Here is a 26105-nt window from a genome sequence, read left to right as displayed (position 1 = left end):
TATATAGCTATGTATACCTAATATGTTAAGAGAAGTAATTTTGAGAATTAAATTTTGCCTGTCAGTCCTGGCAGTCACAAGAGAATAACCCTTTTCCCATAGACTTCGGTTACATCCAGAAATGTTGCATTTCTTTGATTCAGAATGTATGATCAATAGTGGGATCACAATGGCAGTAAAAATTACAGTGCTGGAAAAGTATAGAAGCACTATCCACGATAAGTGGGACTGAAAATAAACGTAACAGAAGACCTATTGGTGTTGAGGTTGTCTTCCTGAAGCTTATGGAACTGCTTGTGGAGGACCTATCTAATACTAAAACATTAGTTTAACTTTTTGTGAATATAAATAAGCCATTTTTTAAATGTTACTGGTATTTTAAGCTGGCTGATTATATTTGTCTAAATGTTCATGGCTCCAAGTTATTTCTAATAAGAATGCTCTGCAAAAATAGAAAATGCATCACCTAGCTTCGAACGTGCTTACAGATGCAGGCATGTTTGCAAGCATTCTAGCTTCTCATTTTCTTGCAGGTGATAAGCAAAATAACTAAGTGCTTATCAAATTTACAGTGTTTTGTGGTGTTTTTTTTTTTTTCTATTAGCTATTTGTTACCTCTTCTTTCTTGCTTTTATTCTTGCCTGCCACCATTCAACTTTTTTTAAATCTTTCCCCACCTTTCTCTCCTCTTTAGTGTATTTACTCATCCCCAATTATAAGAGGTTATATTAATCTAGTGAACACAGTAACCGGCTGGTAGTATTTTGTTGCCCATAGCATTTCTGACTTCAAGTAAAATTCAAGTAAAATTTCTCAGTTGTTACAATGAATAGGAATAGCAGTAGTATGCAAGTGGTTCCTCAATCAGGTCAGAAATAATTACAATGGGAATCTACTTCAGCCCAGTAAAAGCTTTAGGTTATTGCAGCATGTCTGACTTTTCACATATATAATGGAGTTTTAAGTTGTACTTACAGGGCAACGACTGCATTTCTAAAAGGTAGGCTGAGCAACTGCTTGCTTAAACGGACAGAATTGAGCAGTCCTACTGAAATTCATGCAACTGAGTGGAGTAAGTATCTTTCCCTGGCTAGAAACCAGGGCTCAGAATTCCATGGATATTAAATGACGCTTTTTATCCAGGGAATTTGACTACTTGATTTTGCATAGAAGGATGGTGTGGCTAGATTTCTATTACCTTTTTCCATTCCAGCTTTACATGTGAAGAAAGCTGTTCAACCTGATGTGGCGATATTACTCTTCAAAACATATGGCTTGAGGATGTGACATGATTAACAGAATTACTAGCTTGAAATATAGGTTAAATGTCTGTAGCATGTCCATTTCCAGCAAATACAGCTTCCAGACAGGATGAATAATTTGTGTAATGGCTTGTACAGTGATAATAAATTCGAAGACATTCTGTTTCCCTGCACCCCTCATGTGCTGAGTTATTACACATAGGAAGCCAGAGCACGTCTTGGGTCAGAACACATCTCATAGCTTTTGTTTTCTGTAAGTAGTTGCAAAAGATCCTGCTATAGAGAAGCAATCTTTTCTGTTGCTTGCATTATGGTTTTGTATTACAGTGGACAAGCTTTACAAAATGGCTTTTGCCTACTGAATGCAACAAATATTTGCCAATCTACTGGGGGGCATGGGATGCTGACAACAAAATTGATTCTTAAGGCAGCCTAACATTTTCACGTTAAAGGTTTGTTTTCAGCTGTTGCTGGTTTTGTTGGACTTTGTATAAAGGATGTGTGCGTGCATGTGTAAACCAAGTAGAATCCAAGTCTGAATATCTACTTGAGGGACTGGGGTTGTGTTTAAATGCTTGCTTCAGACCGATCTAAGTAAGGGCTGCTGCTGAGACGAGCTGTCTTGTCCCCTTCCAGCCATCCTCCTGGGTGTCCCCTGGTGCCAGCAGTAGTCCTGGGGTGGTCAAACCAATCTAAAACATACTCTGGCTTTCAATTGCATAATTTCTGCTGCTCATCTCACTGTGTGGTTGAACAAGAGCTGGTGCTGCCATAGGGGAAGGAGTAGTCAGAAGCAAAAGCTGGAGCTGATAGTGACGAGGAGGGAGGAGGAGTGGCAGACCACAGAGCTGACCTGTTCTCCGCAGCAGCTCTGCATCTGCCTCGGCTTAAAGTGATCGTGAGTGATAACCTTAAACAGGAGTAAGTGCTTTGATAAAGTTGTGTGTGTAAAATAAGTTCCTGTTTTGACCTCAGCAGTACCTTGCTTTCTTGGGGAATCCTTTTAATACATAGGGTACCATTTTGATGGAGACTTCCAGCCTTGGCCTGAGCAGCTGCCAGCAGCAATGCCCCTTACTGAACTGCAGCTGGGGAGTTGGAGGCTTTGAAGCATATTAGCTGTTAAATCTGCAGGCAAAATAGTTTTCAGAAAGCTCTAAGACTTCACACTTTCAACCTCGTTGCAAGGTTATAGGAGTGATCTGAATGTAGACTTATGAATTATGTGCAGTTGCCTACCTGACTCATGCATTGTACTGATCTTGCAGGATCTTAAATTTGTTTCTGAATTGAGGAATCCCCACTTGGAGTGTAGACTGCTGCAGTATAGTGTGGGATCCTGTAGGAAAGGGAAATTCAGCCTGTTAGCATTTTGGAGACAAGGAAGACTTGCTGGTACGACCTCCTGTACTGTCACCTTGGCCTTTCTAAGAGCTTTCAGTATTCCCACCTCTGTAGGAGAGACAGCAATGGCACTTAAGGTACCTTCTTAGGCATCAAGGAATGGTGTGGGACAGAGCTCCAACTGCTGTAGTACAACAGAACTTTTTGTGCGTGGAGTGATACCCAAGGAAACAAGAGGAATTTCTGCCTAAGATGACAAATGTCAGAGAAGCTTCCATAATCATTAGATTATCCGCATTGTTCTGTGACCAGCCACCTTTAAGTTCTTGGGAGATCCTTTGCTAATTGAATGAAATGGAAGAGGGAAAGGTGCCATATCTTGCGTGTGTGATCCGAGTACTGGCGCTTTGGTCGCGTGGGTGGTTGATCTCATCATGGACCTCTGCAAGTCTCCATGGTTGTAGAGGCAGCTTCTTGGTGTAGGGCTCCTTCAGTGTTTAAAAAGAAAAAGAAGCTTCTAAGAAATAAAGCATAAATACTTGAAAATACTGTTGGAATCCACAAAGCATTGAAGAATCTTTAAGCAGCGTTAAGCAATAGCTATGCTGTCTCTTTGCACTGCTCTTCTAAGAGCAGGCTTGGCTGTTGCTGGGAATGGCTTGATATGACGGATTTTGACATGAGAGAAGGAGATGGATTAGATCAGAGCGTCCGGTCTCTGCAGAACAATTGTTGTTCAGAAGACATCGGAGGATCACATTATGAAATGGTTGAGTAGGTTTTGGATTTGCTTTTTTTTTTTTTTAAATTGCAAAGAAAACCCCACTCTTGTTTGCATTTCTGCTAGTACAGGAAAGCAAAGGTAAAATGATGGCAAATAATAAATCAAAGCGTCCAAACACCAATAATAATTTTGTTAAAAATGAAAATAATTGTGACAACACTACAATAAATGATAAATATGTCTTCCTCCTTTCCCTTGCTCCTCCCCACAAAAAGTTGTGGATTTTTTGCATTCAGACATGAATGAATGTTGACTTAAGTGATATCTCAAGGTCCTTCATATTATTATTTCAAGATTTTGACTGTGTTTACAGAACCAATTGCTTTCATACCCCAAAACAAAAGTGCATGGTTTAGGATTGTGTGATCACATTCTAATAAGTGATTCTATTACTGTTTCCATTTTTTGAATATGTTTTGCTTTATGTTTTCTTCCAGCTTTCTTACCAATAGCATCATACCGATCCTCTTAATCAGAATAAATTCCACTCTGGTAGGAAGAAGTGAAATAGAAGAACTAGCTGACTTTGTACTTGGCGCACTGTTTTTTTAAATACTTACAATAGGAGCTCTTTCCTACAAGGAAAGTTGCAATACCTTTAGCTAATTTTTGGATCCTACCTTTCGTAATAAAGTAAACTTTCTGAATGTATAGTATTTTGTGAACACTTAGAGTACACAAATAGAATGGCTGAACAAAAATGCTGGTATTTTTCCATAGTTGTTCTGTTGAACAAACACATGAACAATTCAGACAGGAAAAAATCTGTTAGAGAATGTAATCTTTCTATAGAAGAACTTAGGCTAGTCGTGTTGGAAGTCTTTTTATATCCAGCCCTTCAAAGCTGAAACAACATAATGGATTGCAGCAAAAGGCAAAGCATATTTTTAGGATGAGACGCTATTAAAGGGAAGATGAGTATTCTACTTTTCTCTGTAGAGAAGCATTAGCACTTAATAAATGTGTTTATAGTAATTCTACTTTTTATTTAATCTGATTTCTAACTCTTGGGGTTTTTTTATGTATTTGTTTTTTCAGGCAGCAGCATCTGTCCAAAGTCCTTAATATTGCCTAGATCTTGTACAGCGAGTGCCACAACCAGGCTGGTTGAGCAGAATGTACACAATGAAGCGGCTCAGGGAATAAATGGAAGTGTGCCAGTCAAACAGTCCCCACGTTCAGCTTCAAATCCAAAGCCACAAGGTAAGTAGTCTGAAATATTTTTCTTAGGGAAGTTGTTCTTCATCCCAGACTTCAAGAGAAATAGAGCACCCTGAAAGAACTGTATTTGTCAGAAAGAAAATAGTGGGGTAAAAGCTTGCTACTGAAATACAAATGTTCTGTAAAAGCTTTATGAATCTGTAATTTCTGATAATATTTTGCAGAAAAAGGCTTTCAGAAAGAAAGTTGGACTTACTAATGTGTTACAAGCACATAGGTCTACCTACACTTTTTATCTCAAATGTCTAGTACTTTTCTGTGCATTTACTGCCAGGCAGCAAAGTGTTACATTCATTCTCTGCTCAAGAAGTGGCTGGTGGGTAGAGAAGGGAGAATGCACGTAAGCCTTTTGTTTGTATTAAACTATTGCCAGGGCTTATTTTTCAAAAAGATTACTGTATTTGACCTGGAAGGTTTTGATACTAGTTTTGATTGGAGTGTTTGGCAGGCTGGCTTTCAGGTGGGGGTGGTGGGAAAGATATTCAGAGTCTTTGGGGTTCTAGCAGAGGAGCCCTCCTGCAGGACTATGTGTAAAGATGGGAAATTAATGTTTGTGCAGTTAAAGCTGACCAATAATGTCTGCAGAGTAGAATTAGATTTCCCTTCTTTTGGCCATAAATAGTATCTTCACTTTTAGAAGCTGCGTAAGTCAACCTATGCATTGACTTTATATATCTAAACCTCAAACTATCTTTTTATGTGGCCGTCTCGGTAATATTGATGATTCTGCTCAGGTTGATCACAACAAAGAGTCAGTACGTTCTGGAAATCTTGGATTCGAAGTGAATCTGGACTGATGTCTTTTAGGAGTGACGTGCAATAGGAACTTCATTCATCTCAAAAGTGGAAAAAAAAGAGTGAGTTTAGAAGACTGATACAATGATCTTTTTCAGTGAGTCAGATTCTGAGACACAGTGCTGATATGACAGAAACTAGAATTACTTATAGAAAACTAGATCACATCTAAATCATGTATAGAAACTAGAATCACAGAGTCATCACGTAATAGATTTAACAAGCTGTGTGTCAATGGGAAAATGCATCTTGAAGAATTTTGCATCTGTCCTGAGTTCATCTTGGAGTTAAGGAGGGAAAAAAAATTATCGGGGTGTCAAGAAAGTTTTGTTTACTTAGGGAGAATGAGAGCAAAATAAAGCTGTTTTGGGTTTGGTGGTTTTTTTTTTATTGTTTGTTTTTCTAGAACTTTTGCCATTATTGTTCACTAAACTAAGATGTTTTTTCAGTCATATGTAAACATTACTTATCTGAGTAGTCTTTTTGCACCAGTCCCTAGGTCTCTGAAATGCATTCTCTGAAGCTAAGTTAACAAGGGAACGCTTGTCCTTTGTAAGCAAAATATTTTAGAAACCTGTTAATAGATAAACAGAAATGGGCAATCAATAAAAAGATTTTAAGTCTTTCAAAAACAAAGCCAGCCCACTAGTTACAGATTTTAGCTGTTAGATAAATTAGGAGTTGTATATTATTGGACCCCATTTATTCAAGTAGTTACACAGCTGTTGTTGCTCTTTCCTAGCCATGACTTCTGTGTTTGTCAAAATTGCTTGCTGCAAAATGTGGCATAGCCAGGAAGAGTGTTGTAGTCTAAGAAATGCAGCTGTGCATGCTATATTCCATGATACTGTTGTAAATAGTATTTTGTGCCTGCTTTGTTCATGGGCCTATGTGTTTCTCCATTTATTTCTGTTAAATATGTGCAACATATTGAAGTTATATAGTCTATATTTTTGGCCTTTTTATTTAATTGAAGCAAAACAAAATAGAATGAATGAAATAAGCATTTGGGAATCCAAACAATCCAAGCAAACTAAATTGCTGTAGTTTATTGGTTTAAATGTGGTTGCTAATTTTTTTTAACAGCTTTTCACATACAGAAACATTTTTGGTTTATAGTAGCAGTAAATGTGTTTCCAAATGGTTGTTCTAGTCGTGAAAATACTAAGTGTCCTCTTATAGTGAAAGGAAACAAGATGACAGACCCGAATTGTAATGCCAGTGTATTTGGTTGTTGATGAACTAACGGCAAAACGGCCTTCATCTAACCTACCAAAATGTATATAATTAAAATGAGAGCTATAAAGATGACTTTAACGTTGTGTTACAAGTGGGGTACAGCTATTTTTAGTAAACTTAGGTTTAATAGAGGAAATAGAGCTTTAATATAGAGGAAAATGTCAAAAATCTTGCACTTGAAGTGAACCCTGGACTCTGAACCTGTTCTGCCTGTACTTGGTCTCTGAGAAGTAGTTTAAATATTTGGAAACAGATCACTCAGGGTGGCTAGATCAAGTGAATAAATTTCTGCCCAGAATCCAATATAAAATTCTTTCTTTTAATTGCCATTTTTTCCCCCCCGGCATTTCAAGGAGAAAACAAACTAGCTGTCTGATATGCTGATGGTAAAAAGGCAATTTTTGTTCCCTAATAATTCCTGCCATCAACAATTCAGCAATTCATATGTCAGATTTCAGTGTTGAGTACAGTTTGATTCATTAAAACCTTTGCAAACTTGGAACAAAGCTTGAAACTGACTAAAGGCCGATGAGGGAGTTAAGCAAAGGAATCAGGACCGTGCAGAAAAGTGCTGGCAGTCTATACCAGCTGTGAAACACGGTGCTTTGCCTTTGCATCAATGCGGTGTGTTCTCTGATAAAGTGGACTAATCCAGGCTGGAGATAGTCAGTGGAAGGAGCAAAATATGCTATTGAGTTCCAAGGCAAATGTGATGCACGAGAGATGAAGCAAACTGTTGGATAATTTGAAATTTGCCTTACCTGCAAATATTTGGGCACCAATCTGAACCTAGCAATAACAGAATGCGTGTACAGTGACATGTACAAATTGACCAGTTTTTTTTCTAGTTTCTTCTGTTCCTTGCTCTTGGAGCCTCTTGCATGAGTTTTATGTGATGCCCAATTACTAAATACTGGGCACTGAAGTTGTTGTCTGTACCAGGCAGTTTTATTGTAGGATGGAAAATATGTTGAAATGTCAACACTTCTTCAAAGCAGTTAAGTGTCTTGTCAGTTCAAGACTGTGCATCAGTTGCTCATTTAAATTTTTCTAATGAGTGCTTAGGGTGCTTGTGAGTCTCCTGCTGAGGCTGAAGAGGCATTTTTGTTTGGGTTGGAGATGATTTTCCACTCCAGATGACAGCCTGGTTTGTGCTACTGTGAAATGGTTTGGACGAAAAGGATTCAACGTGTAGACTGCAGCAGTCAGTTTTAGCTGACTTTCTACTGTGTAGCATCAATCTTGTCCCCCTTCCTCAATTAATTATAATATAGTCTGTGGTTTTGAAGGTATTCAGTGGTCTGGGCCCAGAAAAACTGAACGACCTCGTAAAGGTCTGAGATGTAGAGTGTGGTTCCCTGGCAAATGGAACTTTTTCAGTTAAAGATAAATTGAACTAAAACTGAGAGCTGTTTCTAGCTAGACTTCTCCAATCTCAGTGGTGCTGTAAGAAACCTGTAGCAATGTCTTTTATCAACTAAACTGCTAAATCCCAAACATTATCTCAGGAAGAAGACAAATGAAAGAATAAAGTACATCTGGTTTATTATTGTTTGTCTTTCTTAATATATTATTGGAAGATACTTGTTCTGATGTGATATAAAAATATGGAAATGTACGTCCCAGAGAGGAGGATGACTTTTTCCTCTCTTTGCTGAGTCTAGGTTACTGGTTACTTTGTACTGGTCTTGTGAGTGTAAATCTCTGTTGTCTATACAGCTGGGTTCATTTGACCTTCCTGACGGTGATGAAGCATGCAAGGAGGTGAGGAAGGATGACTCAGCCAGGAGACCTGTAGTTGCTTACCTCAGGAATTTTTAACTCTCTGTTTTCATTGAATCAAAGCATAGCAGCATTTTTAACCAGCAGGAGTTAAACATGTATAGGGAGATTGAACACATCATACTTTCCAAGAGAAGAGATAAATGATCTTTGCTAAATATGCTCTGGAGTCAGAAAAGGTGGCTGCAGCTTTTGATCCATGTGTAGCATTACCACCCATTTCCTTATGTATATGTACAAAGCTGAATACACAATTAGGCACTGCAGCTTAAATCTTGATTAGCTATTTTGGCAAGTGTTATACACTAGCAGCTACCTGAGTATACTGCGGGGTTTTCTTTGAGCAGAATATGCAGTTCATAGCTCCTAATGAGCTCAAAATTCTACAGTATAGAGACAAGAGTATTTGCAGACTCACAGAGGTCTGTATTATGCAGGCTATTACAATGGGCCAGTCTTTTATCGTTTTTTTGTGTTTTTTTTTAAGATCCTTGCTGTGTGCACATTGAAAAATAATCTGATTAAAACAAAACACTTCAGAAGTACATTGAGGAGAGAATTAATGGAATTTGTTTTCCATAATCCCTGTTAACAAGGTTGACCTTACAGGAAGGTTTGCGGGTTTATTTTAACTACTGATTCTTTTCTTTTCATTGATCTTGTGACTGTACTTTCACCGTTGCTCTATTTGTAAAACTTACGCTAGCTGCAGCAGCAAGCTGCTCAGGGGAAATGCTGTCTTTTAGATGGTAATAGGGAGTAAAGAAGAAAATATCTTGCATTAGTGAGTTGGTATGGCTGTGTTTGGTTTGTGGTTCTCTGAAGATATTACAGGGATTTTCAATATAATGGGACTGTCCAGTTTGACCAGGTTTCTTGTGCTTGCCCTACTGGCTGCTAAGCTGGTGTTTTTGGTTTGGTTTTGGTTTTTTTTTTTTCCCCAGTAACAGCTGCAAAAGTGTGCCCCACCTCCACAGAATGTCCTAGAATTTTATTTTTGTCCCGGTGGATCCCATATAAAAATAGCTTCCAACTAATTCCTTCTGCTTTATCGGTAGATGTTAATTCCCTCAAGTTTAGTAGTTTTAATGTATCCTTGTGAGGATATTAACATTTTGAGACATACATCTCTCCAATCTTTTGTATGAGTCCATTAAATGAAAAAATTCACAAGACTGTGGGTTATACAAAATCTATTTTAAGAGCAAGAAGTGTTTCTACCATATAGTGTAGTGCTGGTCAGTAAATCCACCCAGCATCCCTTTTCTTTCCATTTCCTCCCCGAGGGAATAGCAGTGCCCACGCTCAGTTATGTGGCCTGCTTTTTCCCAGCCCACTTGTCTCGCCTTTTTCAGCTGTCCCATCGCCTTTGTCAGTGCAGCAAGCTATTCAGCGCTTGGACAATTATCTGATGCTCATTGGCCTAATTCTGCCAGACCTTCTCCGAACTCCCTGAGAAGAGGGAATATAGAGAAAGCTGCTCAACCGCACTGCAGCTGTGGCTGAGCAAATGTATGCGGCCTCTCAGGAGAGGCTTCAGTTACCACGCATACTCAAGCAGTTACACAATTTAATATTCTGCTTGTTTCAGGATTGCAGTGTAGCTATTTGAAAATTTCAGTATTTTAAGTCGTCCTTTCTGCACTGCATCCTTCCCCAAAGTTGCTTTTTTTCATGTGTTAATATATGTAACATAAAGTTTGACAGGACCAAAGATAAACATAAACACAGTAAAAGCATCTGACCTCAGTAATTCTCTTCCTTCTCCCTCTGTTTATTTCATTTATCATCAACTGTAGTTGATGAGATTGAAGTCTTGAGCTTTTTGTGGTACATTCATTTCTTCATAGAATTGCTCATGGTAATTTCAGACTGCAGCTATCATTACAAGCCCTCCTAAGCGCAATTAGATTATTGGAAGCACTGATAAATATTACCTTCTATAAATTTAATGTAAAGTAGACATGGAAAGTCATCTTAAATCAACTAAGTGGTCCTTCAAGTTTGTCCTAGTCTGTGATAGTATATTTGCAATAATTTTTTCAACACCTTCAAGTGTCAGTTGATAGGATTTAAGTTAGCTCTTGTGGTGCACAGGTTTGCTGGGGTAAGTCAGGAAGCTATTCTAGAGTCAACGATGTGAGGAACATGGCTTTTTCACATCCATCTGTTGTGTATCCTGTACTAGTGCTTTTTTTGCTTTTTTTTCCCTACCATGAGAGTTGCACGTGATTCTTAATGTCAGTTCCTGTCCTCCTTCCCTTCATGTTTGCTCCCTGGCAGGTCTGTGTAGTTATGTGAGGCCAGTGCCCATGGCACACCGGAGCAGGGTGCCTGTGGAGCAGTGGCCGAGCCCTTGCGGCCACCGGTTCCACTGGCAGTGCATTGCCTACTGCTGCCCATTTGTGCCTGCCTTTTATTAAAGGACAGATATAGTCTTTATTTTCCACTTCCATATCAAATGCGTTCACTTCTCCCCACAATATGTTTTGGGAACGTGTGTGGGGATGAATGGAAAAGTCCTTCACTCCCAAGAACACACCTCTGTTAAGTCTCTCTTTTTGATGCAGCCAGAATTATGTTGCTCTGATAGTGGAACATATTCAGGGCCTGTCTGTGAAGTGCTTTTGCTGCCAACAAATGCTGCGTAGTTGCCTAAAGGGACAAAAGTTAATTTAAAGATCCCCCAGCACTTTTGACTTTAGTTGTTCTACGTGTCACCTTGTCTTTTGTGTTCTAGGCGCTGCTGCATGAAACAGTGGCTGATCATTAACAATCTGATTAGCAGGACTTATGGTAGGAATGGGGAAAAAGCCAGAAGAATAAAAAATATTTACAGGGGCAAGGTTTTTAGCAGTATAAACTGACAAAGGTTCAGTGAGTAAAGAATGCTCAAAGCTGAAGGCAAATGCCTTTTCTACTAACTGTTATTACTGAAGTCACAAGGGAGAAGGTAAAGAATGAGAGCAGCAGAGTTTTGGGGCAGCAATTTAAATCTCTCTTGAGCTCCGCAGCACGGCTAGATCCTCTGATTATGCTGAATTCTTTTTTACGATAAAAACTGCATTTACACGTATGCGTTCACTACAATGCACTATAAAAAACAGCCAAACAAGAATATCCCCCAATTTTCTAGCTTGTTAAAGTAGCATGTGGTTCAGCTTTTACCCAAGAAATATAACAAGATGCCTGATACCAGACAGTGCATAAAAAACTGTGTGAAGTCCTTGTATTGATGTAACAACTTTAAGGTTAAGTAAAGCCAAGAGCATCTCTTCTTCATTACTGTAGTAAGTTGTTATGCAGAAATATCACATATGTTCTGGCGGTTCAAAGAAACAGTTCGTGAGCGATTGATTGTTGTTGTTTTTGTTGTTTGCAGTGCCTCCAAAGCCAATTTATCTGCAGAAGGTGTCACCTCTTACATACCAAACCCCTAGGCATAAAGCTTTATCAAATCAGAAACCAAGAATGGAGGAAGAGACACACACCCCTGTTTCTAGTGTCACAAAGGAAAAGTCCAGTAAAGTGTCAGATCTCATCAATCGTTTTGAGGGAGGCAGGTATGTAATAGAATTTGAATTGGTTTGTCACTCTGTTTTGTGTGGATTATTGGAACTTGAACCTGTGAGGAGGAAAGTTGATACTGAGGTAGTGCTCAAACTGATCCCTGCCAGAGGAGCTGATGGCAAAACTGCACGTATTTTGAAACAGCGCAGGTCAATTGTGTATTTGGCCTGTACAAGGTGTGCTTTTTCATAGGGTGCTAGTCTTAACTTTTTTAAAAAAACAAAAAACCCAAGAAACAAAATAACTTGTAGCACTTCTAAAACATCCTAAAAAATGCTGACAATTTGAAGTAAGTGCTGCTCTTAGAACAAAATTTTGGCGCTACTCTTGAATTCTTTCACTGCTGCAAAAAAAGCCCATTTACTTCTATAAGCAAATAGGATTTCTGTTTTTACTAACTTTTCCTTTTATACTGACATAACCTCTTCAGAATATTCCCCTGAAGAGGGTGAACGGTATGAGTTATTTTTACTGGTATGGCATACATTCAGTGAAGTGTTTGCTTTGTGGTCCTTAGTGATTTTGGTGGGATAGCTTGATGGTTTTAAGTTTTGATACTGCCTTTTACAGGAAACATTTGCAACCGTGATAAACACGAGCCACAGTGAACTGTGCTTTCACAAAATAGTGTTACTTGTGTGTCTTCTATTAGATGTGTGTGACAAGCATTATAAGCTCTGAAACAGAGCTTACAAATATATCTGCTCTGTGTAAAGAGAGTGACCTTCCAGAAAGTCCATGACAGAAGAACAGCTCAAGAAACAGCCCAGTGGCAGTTGAGTGTTGCAAGTTTTGAATGTGGCTTTCTTGTGTTTCCTGAGGATACTGATGTTCTGAAGGGATGCCCCCTGTGGGAATGAATGCATGATGTACAACAGAGCACATCCTTCTGAGGAGCCAGAGTGTTAAAATTTCTTTGAAAGAATTTCCCCTCAAGATGGGGGAAATGTAATCCTTCATAGAGAAGCAGCTGAGCATTGCAAAAGTACGTTTGTCTAGTGGAATAGAAATAATTTCAAAGCTTCCTCTGCAAGAAATTTCTGTCATTAGGCAGAGACTTAATTGCACTGCTGTCATGACAGCTGCCAAAAGATGGGAAAAAGAAATTCCTGCAGCACTGGAGGTCCTGTGAATTCTTCTAGCTCAGGTCTCCCATTCTGTTATCACTTTGTTTGCCATTCTTCCTCCAAAGCATCATCCAAGTCTTTTTAACAGTGTCATATCCCTAGAAAAACATATTTTTTCCTTTCTGAAAGGAAACTTCTCAGGTTCATTGTGCCCTACACAAATAAGTCCTCCATTTCTACCTCCTAGGCATGCCTGATGGTTTGTACAGGAACTCTTTCAATATTAAGCAAATAAAGGAAACTATAGAGAGAGCAATGAAAACTTCCTTATTTGTAGACTTCTAAAACTAAAGGCATTTTTGTTTTGCGGGGAGTAAGGGAAGCTGAGTTGCTCTTTGGCCAACATAATTCATTAAATACACCCAATAATATTTGCCCAATTATTAACTTCTCCTCAAATTGATGATCTCTGCTTATTAGAAGCTTCCATAATTAGCACGCCAAGTTCTGGAATATCCTGCTGTGGTCGTGAAGGTAATTCCTGTTTTTTAAATGAGCTCAGCTCACAAAATGTGTCTTCCGTGAAGGTGACCTTCACTTGTAATTATTGGTCTTCAAATGACTGGGTAGCACGTTCATGAATGGCAAACTGTGATTGTCAATTATGATAACATATTTTCATTAGTCTGTAGAGCCCACAAACATGTAGGCATGGCAAAAAGTTAGTTAAACCTCTTTGCTGTGTGCATGCAGTAGAAAAATGTAAATTAATTATATTGTGTAGTTAGGCTTATTTTTAAAAAAAGGCATAATCTTTACACAACTAAAGGAAAACTAATTTAATTTTTTTGTTATACTATGGAAGAAGATGAAACTAGTGTAAGATATTTTTGAGCTCTGTGTAAGAAAGTGCAGAATATGCTTACAATATTTGTAGAAACATACAATTTATAAGCAGTCTTCATATTCCCAGAAGATAAATGGTCCATACCAGGAACGATATGTTAGAGGATAGTCATGGTATCATTTTCAAGTTGAATATGGCTTGTTAAATGTACTTCAGACAAAAATGTATAGGTTTTATTTTGGTTCCAATGATTATTATTTTTTTAACTGTAATGAAGCCAAACACTTTTACAGAGTAGGCTAACATTTATGTTAATCTAAAATTCAAAATCTCAAAAATAAAACAGAGGAAGAGATAGTGAAAGGTACAAACAAGGGATAACATATGTTTTAACTGCAGATAAAATACGGTGGGGAAAAGAACCTTGAGAAAAGATGCAGCATGATGAAAGGACACTGCTAAATAAGGAAACTGGGGGAAGAAATGGGATAAGAGCTTAAAGCTCCTGCAATATGCTGAACTAAGGAAAGGGATGCTAAATGTTCTTGGATGTGTTTCATGCATTTTGTATAATTAAAGGGCAATTAGGGAACAGGCTGCTTGTTATTTAAGCATTGGGCTGGGACTTGAGAGACTCTGAGTCTTTCTCCATTTCTGCCAATAATCTTCTGGGACATTTTGGGCAAGTTGTTTCATGTATCAGTGCCTCAGTTTCCTTGTCTGATGCATGTAGCTAACCATACTGTTTTCCATTTTAAAAATGAGATTCAACACAAGAGTATGTGATGAATCAATATGGAAGGCACTCTGGGTTTCCAGTAAGAAATGCATGTTTGCATGTTTTTAATGGAATAATGCAGTTCAGGTCTCGATGGCCTGAATTTCCTAATATTAACACAGGAAAAAATGGTTTGTGAGGAGTTGGTTATATGGTGCAACTCTCCTACTCCCCATACCAGGGATTTGCTATAAGGCTGTGTTTGACTTTTCTCTCATTTTTGTTTCGTTTGGTGTTTGTAGCCCATTAAATCCTAGTGATCTGAAGAAAGATTCCTCTGTTCTCCACATTTCTAAATCTCAAGGAATATATGGGTCAACACCATCACCTCAGCCAAAACTCCTTCCCCAGCACCCACTACAAAAACAGGGAAACAGTAATACCAACAAAACTCAGGTTGCACCGTTACACACGGCCAATGGAGTCGTAGCACAAAACCGGACGGAAGATGAGGACAGGAGATTACCTGATCATGGCTCTATGTCCACCCCGGTTCCGGATAATGCTGTCAACAGCAGCTTGATAAATGGGGAGAGAGAAAGTACTTCTGGAGAGTCACTGCAAAGTATGACTGCCTGTGAAGGACAGATGCTTAACAGCTGCTACAGGACTCCAAGCAGTGATACACTGCTCCCGTCTGAAAATGAAACTCTAGAAATTACTACTAATGTGAAGGAAGAACCAGCTGAGGAAATCAGTAAGCAAGATCAACCTGTAGAAACAAAGGTAAAAAGAGAAGTGGTCTTGTTCTTGCCATATTACTACTTTGTGTATTTTCTCTAGGTTTTTATTTACAAAAATAAGAGCAGGTCAGAAAGCTGAAAACCTTGTGGCTATTTTTTTTCTGAAAAAAAGACAGGAGCAAAAAAAGTTTTGCTTTCCTTTTCCCATCCGGTTTCCTTTTTCCCATTGACTATCTGAGGTTTAAAAAAACCAAGGCAAATCTGAAATATGTGTACGTGTTTAGCGCTATGCTTCAGCTGTGCCAGACTACAATGGACACGTCAGTGGTGTATATAAAATAAAATTCCATGTATAGTAAACTACAGCGATAGGGCTTCACGCAGAACCATTGTGTGAATCCTTAACTTGGATGTAGTTGTCACGTCAAAGCTGTGGCAGTCTGCTAGCTATCAGATAGATGCAAGGTTCGGGGTATGCTAAATATATGCCTTGTTAGCAAGGAGAACTTAGACCATGATGAATTTGAGCTTCCTTATAAGGTTTTAAATAATTAATGGAAATAAGTGGGTGGAAGAAAATCTGTCTTGGGAAAATTAATTGCTGAAAAATTGTGCATATTTCCACTTCTAAAAGTTTGATTGTGCAGTTTGCCTTCTTGTACTGAAGCACTGATGACGAGTGAACGTCATTAACAGTTCTGGTCCAGCCATGCTACGTGTGAGTTGTGGCGGAGGGGGCTGGGCTGGACCCTCCCAGCCTTTCTCTTCACTGCAGAGCCAAACAGCTTAGCGCTGATAAAGCCCTTCACTGCTTGTCAGGAGTACACCTGTGCCAGTTAACTACAGACCGCTCCAAGCCCTTCAGTTTGGTTAGCTAGGGGTCACAAACATACATGCTTGAGGGTAAAATCTGTGTGGGGGAAAGGTGGGTCTCAGATTCTTATGTATTACAGGGTAAAATATCCCAGGTAATAACAAGAAGGCGTTGGGGTGTGGGGGTTTTCTTGTTTGTTTTAGGAGTTGTTTTTACTGTTCATGAATGAATGTTATGATTCCCATCTAAACATAAGCCTGGTCATGATCCAAGGCACTTTAACCTGCCACACCTCTCATTATGTTTCTGTCTCCTGTTTGGTAATGCCTGTTTCCCCCCTCTGCACCAATAAAGTGCAGAATGCTCCGTGGGCCATGGTGTTAAGCTTGAATCCAAGTCATGTGGCAAGGTGCTGGCAGGATTTTCAGGAAAAAGCAGAAATGGGAGGGAGTCCTGTTGTAAAGTCCAGGAAGGAACTGGTCAAATGCCAATGGAAGTCATCTCATCAAAATCTGTCTCTGAGTTGCTGGGACCAACATCTGTTATCTGTCCTGTATTGACCAGGAGTCAAATTGTGAGGTATAGCATAACTGTTACTAGATGCATTGTTTGCTGGTGCTTGGAGGGTAAAAAAACCGAAACAACCCAAACCTATGCAGGATGACTCTTAAGTCAGCATCGGTGGAGAACTGAACCTGTAAAACTGAACTGGGTCACAGCAGCACTTCCTGAGGCACCAGCTTGATTGCAATACAAGGACATCCCCTTTAGCCTAGTGAGATTAAGAAGCTCGTCTACCACTGACTGATCTAAGGGCCACGCTTTGCAAAATCAAGCACTGATTTAGTTTGTATTAATACAACATATAGATTGAAATCAGTCCTGTGGAGCTCTAAGCAGCTGCTTGCCATGCTGTCTGGAATAGGGGGAGGGTGATGAGGAACAGGTAGAGCTTTAAGCTGTTTCTGTGACCAAGCAGGCATTGGAAAGAAGAGCATTTAGACAGTCTGTGATTTTGGTAAGCACCCACTTAGTAAAGAGTCTTAAAACTGGGATGCAGTCCAGTTGAAGTTTCACTGCACTGCCTAACAGTACTCTCCTGCCCTTTTTAATTAAGCAAGTGTGGGTACAATTGAGTAAAAGCAATAGGAGCAGATGCATGTGAGTCATAGACAAACTTTAAATTATGCATCCGATATATATATATATATATATATATTTATACTGATGCAAACTATCTTCTTTGTCTCTTGCATGCTGTATTCCCTAATTCAAGGAATAAGGTGGTGCTCTCTCTTTGTAAATGCATACTTCTACAGCAGAAGTGAATTAAGTCCACTGCGGGAAAAGGTGAATTGAATTGATGAATGATGGAAAACCAGAGCAGAAATTACTTTTTAGACTTGGAAAAGAAAGCTTATTTTGAAATAATGTTGCTCTTAGAATTATTTTTTCCCCCTTATCACTGTAGATCTGACTAAAGCCAGATTTTTACAGTTTCCGGAAAAGCTGAGACAAAAATTACTAAATTTGGCAGTGTTTGGAAACTTTTTCCCTAAATGACCAGACTAGAGTATGTATTACTTCTCTAATTTACTGAACTAGTTTGAAAGTCACAAACCACCAATATCACAAGCAAAAACACAATTAAAAGTATCCTGCCTTGCAGCAGAAGCACCTTCTGTTATAAAATTTGGTTTGCCTAAAATGCGGAGGCTAAATAGTATAAGAACATCCCAATCAATTAACTTCCTGAATAACATCTTGTGAGAAATCTGCTGCTAGAGCTAACTGAAGATGAGAAGACAAATGCTTCGGTATTTGTTGTGAGACTGGTAGGAGATAAGGATATAGACTGCATGCATGTCGCAGATGGAGAAGATTCCATTACGCATCTTTATTTAAGTCCTTACTTCATGTCTCCTATTAATGGCAATATTGGGTGCTCTGTTGTTTCAGATGCAAAACTTGGTGGAGGTGGTATATTTCTAAATGTAAGGTGAAGTTTTGATTAGATAGGGTGAACCTTTGTTGCTAAGTTGACTTTCTGCCAAGAAATTTTTTACTGTTGCAGCACTTGAGGTTCTACCAGCTTCTTTCGGGCTGTACAATTTTATGGTCTTCTTTAGCAACAGTAAATCATGGACAAAGTTGTATATCTTTAGCACCCGATATAAATGCTTAAATCCTCTTGAAACTAACGCATCTTTAGGGATACCAGTATCTTTACTGCTTTTCTTGGCTGCCATGCAAGAAACTCACCCATCATGTGTGCACTAGACTGTTGTATAGAGCTAATATACCAGAAGGTGATGGTAGCATTCAGGATTTTCATTGCAGGTCTTGCAAAATTTAGTGATTTCCTTGATTTAAGAAACTGAGGGCTTAAGAGACTAAAGGAAATCTTGAATTATCCTGGAAATTTACATTTATATTCCCAATACTTAGGGAAGAAAGCATGAAGCAGCTATGACATGAATGATTTTAGAAAAGAAAAACCCACTCTGTTACTTTAGACGAAACTCATCATTACAAACAAGCAAGCACAACATTGATTAAATTATATTTGTTCATATTCTACATCTCTCAGAATCACAGAATGGTAGGGGTTGGAAGGGACCTCTGGAGATCATCTTGTCCAACCCCCCAGCTTGAGCAGGCACACCCAGAGCAAGGTGCACAGGACTGCATCCAGGGGGTTTTTGAGTATTTCCAGAAAAGGAGACCCCTCAACCTCTCTGGGCAGCCTGGTCCACTGCTCTGTCACCCTCAAAGTAAAGAAGTTTTTCTTCATATTTGGGTGGAAATTCCTGTGTTCCAGTTTGTGCTCATTGCCCCTTGTCCTGTCATTGGGCACTACTGAGAAGAGTCTGGCCCCATCGTCTTGACACCCGGCCTTTAGATATTTGTAAGTATTGATGAGATCCCCCTTCAGTCTTCTCTAGGCTAAACAAACCCAGGTCTCTCAGCCTTTCCTTGTGAGAGAGGTGCTTCAGTCCCCTGATCATCTTCATAGCTCTCTGCTGGACTCTCTCCAGTAATCCTCTCTCTTTTTTGAACTGGGGAGCCCAGAACTAGACACAGTCCTCCAGATGTGGCCTCACTAGGGTGCAGTAGAGGGGGAGAATAACCTCCCTCGACCTGCTGGCCACGCTCCTTTTAATACACCCAGTGGTACCTTTGGCCTTCTTGGGACATTGCTGTCTCATGATCAACCTGCTGTCCAGCAGCACTCTCAGGTCCTTCTCAGAAGAGCTGCTTTCCAGCAGGTCAGCCCCCAACCTGTACTGGTGCAGGGGGTTGTTCCTCCCCAGGTGCAGGACCTTGCCCTTGTTGAATTTCACTAGGTTCCCCTCAGCCCAGCTCTCCAGCCTGTCCAGGTCTTTCTGAATGGCAGCACAGCCTTCTGGTGTACCAGCCACTCCTCCCAGCTTGGTATCATCAGTGAACTTGCTGAGATTACACTCTATCCCTTTGTCCAGGTCATTGATGAATAGGTTGAACAGAACTAGCCTCAGCACAGGCCCCTGGGGAACACCGCTAGTTATGGGCCTCCAACCAGACTCTGCCCCATTGATCATGACCCTCTGAGCTCTGCCGTTCAGCCAGTTCTCAATCCACCTTGCTGTCTACTCATCTAACCCACACTTCTGAAGCTTACCTATGAGGTTGTTATGGCAGACAGTGTTGAAAGCCTTGCTGAAGTTGAGGAGAGCAGTGGATGTTGTTTACCCTTCATTGACCCAGCCAGTCACAGCATTGTAGAAAGTGATCAGATTGGTCAAGCATGATCTTCCCTTATTGAATCCATGTTGATTACTTCCAAAAGCCTTCTTTTCCTCTACGTGCCTGGAGATGATCTCCAGCATGAACTGTTCCATCTCCCTGTCTGTGTTGCTTAATGTATTACTGAAAAGCCCCTTATGCAAGGGCTATACCTAAATAGGAGTGAATCATATACAGCATCACTATTGTGTTGGTAGGTATAGCTTTCTCAATAGGAGATGGCTCCTGTTAGGTTTGGATAGTAAGTTACGGCTATATTGGGATTTAGGTTTATGTAAAACTTGCTTTAAATTAGCATAATTTTTGCAAGTTTAGGACAACGGAAAAACAATGTTAGGAAATATGAACTTTTTGCATCTGTGTTCATGCTCTCAGCAGCATTTTTCATACCTCTTCTTAATTTCAGGGTTCAAGAACAACTTAAGTAAAAATTACTTGCTTTTATTTCTCAAGCATCCACACTAATGTAATAAGTCTAAGCATGTGCAGCGTTTTGCTAACAAATATGTAATTAGGCCCAGGTGAAATACTTACTGCAAGCACCCATATAGAGATACAAGTTTGCAGTCCTGCCCGATCCACCTACTGCTGTCTCACACTTGTGGTATTTTCACCAGCAGTTGAAATCCTGCACCTCTAATGTGAACGTTCTCTGTATGTCACACTGACCATTTCTGTTTGGTTTTGTATGTTGAGTTGCTACGTGGTACAGATTGTCACAGAAGTTGAAATGTTCCCTGAAATCATTGAGAAGTTATGCTTAAAGTGATAGAGTAGGTGTCCAGGTATAGCTTGTAGGAAGTTTTTTTCTCAGTATTTTCTGTTAACTACAAAGAACCCAGTATAAATACTGAGGTACTAAAAGCATAAAGAAATTGTAGGGGATAAATTTAAAACTTCTCCAGAAAAAAAATGTGCCCATTTCTTTCATTTCTATTATCTTATTATCCTACTTGTGATAAGATGTGTGCATTTATGGTTAATAAATGAAAATAAAGCTTAACTTGTAACTTAAAAGAGAATTGAAATCCCTTTTTACTGTTAATTATTAGATTTGATATAGTAGTTCTTCAGGGAAGCACTGAAGTTCTCAGAAGTTGAATACTAACTTAACGTTTTCCATGGATTTTAAAGTTTTTTCTTTTAAGAATTTGCCCCCATTATCTCTACAAGGTTTTTCAAGGCTGTTTTGTTGAACAGCTCTAATAACAAATGGCTCCATCTCATTCTCACTGTCACAAAACGTCATTCAGGATTTATTTCCAAATTATAAGAGTTGCTTCCTGCTATTCGGAATAGCCAAATTTGGTCTGCAGGACCTGATCCCCTTCTCAGGGTCTGCCTGCCCTGAGCCAGTAGCTTGGCTGCTCTCTGAATGCCTGCTCCAAAGAGGGGTGGGTGGGCAGCTGGGGGTAAAGTAGCAGCGCAGCATGGTGTGTGCCATGGCAGAGCTGGGATGGCTGCTGGTGAATCCCCTGACAGCAGGAAATTTTGTTTACACCAGCTGCAGCACTGGCTTTTTGCAGTGGCGAGTCTTTCCACCAAATATGCCTTGCTGCGTAGTGTGGTGCTGCCAGGACCCATATGCCCACGCATGCATCTGGTCCCAGTTTGCCCTATGTGCTCAGGACAAGTGGCTGCCACTTCCGTCAAGGAAAGCTCCACAGCACACAGATGCCATGACTAGCAAAATAGCCTGTGACCTGCTGTTCCCAGCAGGAAGGAAGCTGGAGTGACCTCGTGGAAACCAGGTGCTTTTCTTTGGATGGGACTGTAGATAAGAAATTGAAGTGGGAGAATGAGTAGGGTGGGGGATGGAGCTAGGAGTAGAAAACACAGCTGGGCAAATATTGAGCTGGTGAGGTGGGAAACTGAGGGCTTCCCTAAAAGAAAACTAGCAATACAGTTTTGTGTTATTCTTGCACTGACCTAAACCTGTAGGTGGGTGTTCTTATGGTGGAATAGGAACGTGCTACTGTGATGAAAAGATAACTCATCTGTGGCATGTATTTTTTCCCATATAGAAGATTCCTGAGTCAGGTGGTGTGATTGATGTAGAAAGGAGCCTGAGGTTCAAGAATTAGGAAGATGTGTAAGGTTGATACTGAGAGGATGGGAAAGCTGGGGACGGGGTGTAGTGGGAGAGTAAGAGAGATTTGCCCTGACCCAGAAGCAAGGATTGAATGCTTTTCCTGAATTGCTCATTTTGTGTGATATCTTCAAGTTTGCTATGCATGATTTTTGCCTTTCTTGATTAGTTCAGGTAATTTTCTGAAAACTATGGCTTGGTTCTGTAGCAGTGCTTCAGGGAGAAAGTGGGGCTTTGGGGAGAGAGAGAAAAAAATTGCTGAGGAATCAGTAGCCTCCATGGTTTTGTGCCTCAATTCCATATGTGAGATCCCTTGTAAACGGCTGCGCTAAATGGTCTGCTGTCACAGTAATAGCTAATCCTTCAGCTCCCTGCAACACCTCTTGACAGCGCTTAAAAATGCTGTTCTGGAGGTTACTGTGGTTGCTATGCTGATTTAAACAGATTTAATGAACAGCTTTGAAGTCACTAATGAAAGCCTGTATTTAGGGAGGAGGCTTGCCGTATAGCAGTGTGACTGTTAACACTGCCGATTAGAGCTGAAATGTGTTCAGATCTGGAATACTTATTGAATACTGAAAAGGGGAAAAAAGCCACTGAAGTCCTTTCAATAAAAAGCCTGTACTTTAGCATTCAGTATTCTGCAAACCATCTTTATCAATGTACTTGCAAATGTTTATCGTACTCTTGTGGAAAGCAGTGTGTGATTTGAAATCAGAAATAACTCTTTCAAGCTCTACCCTCTATTTGTTTCATGAAGGCTTTCTACAGTTTGTCTAGAAAATTACCGCTTTCCCATAAGTGCCGTGATAAGACTGCCATTTACTTAGGAATGTCATTAGATGTGAACACTTTTCAGCACTGGCACTAAATCTGGAAGAAAAATCTTGTAACGGAAGTGTCATTTTGTTGAATCTGACACTTGTGAGCGTGAGGCATTTCCCTAATGTTTTAATATTTTTAGAAGGTTGTGCTCTTATTGTTCACTTTGCAGTAACTTCTCATAGCGACTCACAATTTTATATTCTAACATATTTAGTTTAATATTGAAAATTGAATGAATGTTTTAATTTTCCATTCAGCAGAAGAATCAAAAATATATTTTGCAGAATGAAAGACTTTCAAGTTAAAAGTTCCCTTAAGACTAAAAAGTGATTTCCATAAAGACCTAGCGAAGGAGCCTTCTAATGGCAGTCAAAAATTAATCATCAATGAGTGTATTGATGAACATAAAACATCTTGTACAGTATTTTTCAATAATTCTGGCATGCAGTGAACATGCAGTTCAAATAACTTTTGAAACGGGGGTGGGGGCGAACACTGACTAATCCCATCTGTTCCCTCTTATTCTGCAAATCAGTTCTTCCAGCTCTGAAAGGTCAGTGGTACTCAATTACCAGGATGTGAGCTGAGCTGTTAAGTAGGGAGTTGGTGCTTTGGCAAAGATACATGTAAAAACTGAGAAATACTAAATGGTTTAGGCTTTGAGTTTTAGTCAGCAGTTTGATTTTTATCCTCCCCTGACTTATGTATTTGTTGATTAAACCACTGGAAAGTTTTTATTTTCCAAAATGGGGTGATTATTACTAAATGTGAAACTTGGATTCCAGTTGCATTTTGGGCTGCAAGGTAATCATATGGTGTTTCAACTTTTTTTTTTTAAGTGTTAAATTATGTTTTCTCCAGTAACCTAAAAGTTCTTCTTATTTTTCTCCAGGAGACAGATGAACAGAAACGGCACAAAATTGCCAGTGAACTTCTGCAAACAGAAAAAGCCTATGTTAGCCGGCTTGACCTCCTAGATGGGGTACATTTTTCTTGAATTTGTTTTTATTTTCTTGCCTTGAGTTCACTTGAATGGCTGTGCATAAGGGTGTGTATAAATTACATTAAAAGGTCGTATATTTTTTTCAGGTTTTGCTGACTTTTTCAGTCAGCCATTTGCAGCTGCCACATGACTTTGCCTATGTTTCTATTTTAAGAACACTAGATTTATAAAAGTATTAGAACATTGTGGATATTAATGCAATAGGTTCTCTGTGTGTAAGTGTTACCGTAAGCAATAGTAATGCAAACCTCATGCTAGTAGCCCTTCTAACAAAGGGGATGGAAATGTGATGCTCACTCATTTCTTGGCTTCTGGAAACAGGGACAAGAATAGTATCATTTTATAATATTGAAATCACCTGCCCACTAGAAAATTACTAAATCTTTCAAATCTTTGAGCCACCTGAACAGAATTTTAAATTAGTGCCAAAGAACCTAGAAAGATGCCCGTTCTAAACTGTATATGTCCTCTTTTCCCCACTGTATGTTTAGAATAAACCCTGTTGAAGTGAACAGAAATTACTTTTCTGCAAGGAAAGGTTTGAATTGTTGTGCTCTGTAGACTCAGACTGATATTTCTTAAATGTGAAAATCTGTAATTCTTGAGATTTTCCTTTTTAAGCCTTGTTTACTTTCTCACTAACACCTACATCCATTTTGCAAGGATACCTATAGCTATGCATTACCTTACTCCAGTATATTTTTCTCAGACATTGCTGTTTAAATTTCTCATGTCTAATGCATAAAGCTTGTACAAAGAGTTGAGGAAAAAGTAAGAAGCCTGAAAACGATATAATAACTGTTCAGATTGCTTGGGGATCTGAGTAATCATCCTCATGAAAGCAGATTCACCTGGCTGACCCACGTGGGGAGGGGCGCGAAGTGTGTTTTAAAAGACAAAGTATTGCAACAAAAAAAAAGGCTTTGATTTAGATAAGTTTAAAAATAAAAAAGGTAAACATCATTCATAAGTTTTTCTGATGGGTAATGTACAGTTATTTTCTGTGATGCAATCATAAGTGCATTGCTCTTATGCCTGTTTTCCGAATACCTGGACAGTTCTGAAAAATGAGTTTCAAGCACAGCTGCTCAATTGCTGCTAATGAGAGGAAAGCAGAAGACTGGGAAGGGACTGTTACATTTCTCAAGTTGGTTAAAAAGTTATGTAATCTTTGTAGTCTTCAAAGTAACTTGTCAAAATTAACAAACAGTCCTCTCCGAGATGCAGCAAAATTAGCATGTTTTAAAGTATATGTGAAAGTCTATGGCTTTTTTCCTTTTAAGGCACTTATGTCTCAGTTCGGATTATTAAACTTTGTCTTCAGAGACTTTTCTTTTTCCCAAGCACTTTCCCAAATTTTTGAAGCCCTTTCTAGGGAGAAGCAGTCTGTTCAAGCATGGGAGAAAGAGATAGAGGGACCAAAGCTCCCCATAAGCACTGTTACGTGATGTGCATATTAACAGCTCCACACGTCTCTAGCCATTTTATAGCTGCACGTTGTCAGGTAGAGCCCACTGATGAGGAAAGAATTTATATTTTTTAAAGAGACCATAGTAGAGTCCAGTGAGAACTAGGCCCCTTTAGTGCTTTAAATGGTATGTGGGGATCACTCATAGTCTGCCAACTACAGTTATTTCAAAAGGATAAGGGGATAGAGCGTACAAGGAGAACAGTTGGGCTAATGTTGATCAGACATTAGATCCTGCTAATTGAAGAGAAAGCAAGAGTGAAATATACAGCTGGAAGACTGGGAAAGCTGAGATGATGTAGCTGTTAAAACAGACAGGATGCCTGGAGTCAATCCCAATATGGCACTACTCCAGTTTGACTTTTCGTTATGTCTGCTCCACCTACAGTGCTTTCCTGGCTCAAGAGAAAAAAAATTGGGGTGTAAGGGGAGGAGAAGCTTTTAACTTCTGGTGAGGGAAAGACAATGAGTTTGTCATTACCTGTCTGTATTATTGAAATATTAATCCTACCTCAGTTGCAGTAGGAGGGGTGGATAGGTGGTCTTCCACTGATTAAAGACAATAGGCTGATAGGTTTGGGGCTCTTCTTCTGTATTGCAGGTATTCTATTCCAGACTCCTTGAAGAAGCCAACAGAGGTTCATTTCCAGCTGAAGTGATTAACAAAATCTTTTCTAATATTTCATCGATTAATGCCTTCCACAGTAAATTCTTACTTCCAGAACTTGAGAAAAGAATGCAAGAATGG

General features: G+C 39.4%; 1 protein-coding gene across 4 annotated transcripts in view; it reads left to right on the top strand.

Moving 5' to 3' along the window:
- The window catches only part of FGD4 (FYVE, RhoGEF and PH domain containing 4), a 111259-nt gene that overhangs the window by 67066 nt on the left and 18088 nt on the right, over nt 1-26105 (top strand). For all 4 annotated transcript variants that reach the window (XM_064457744.1, XM_064457772.1, XM_064457763.1 and 1 more), the window contains exons 2-6: nt 4429-4593; nt 11810-11990; nt 14932-15415; nt 23779-23868; nt 25959-26104. In XM_064457744.1, coding sequence (XP_064313814.1) covers nt 4429-4593; nt 11810-11990; nt 14932-15415; nt 23779-23868; nt 25959-26104 — 1066 coding nt within the window. The remainder of the gene's footprint in view (nt 1-4428; nt 4594-11809; nt 11991-14931; nt 15416-23778; nt 23869-25958; nt 26105) is intronic.

This window comes from Phalacrocorax carbo, chromosome 1 (assembly GCF_963921805.1).
Source record: "Phalacrocorax carbo chromosome 1, bPhaCar2.1, whole genome shotgun sequence".
Taxonomy (NCBI): Eukaryota; Metazoa; Chordata; class Aves; order Suliformes; family Phalacrocoracidae; genus Phalacrocorax; species Phalacrocorax carbo.
Note: the sequence above shows the minus strand (reverse complement) of the source record. Positions and strands in the feature narration are given on the sequence as shown.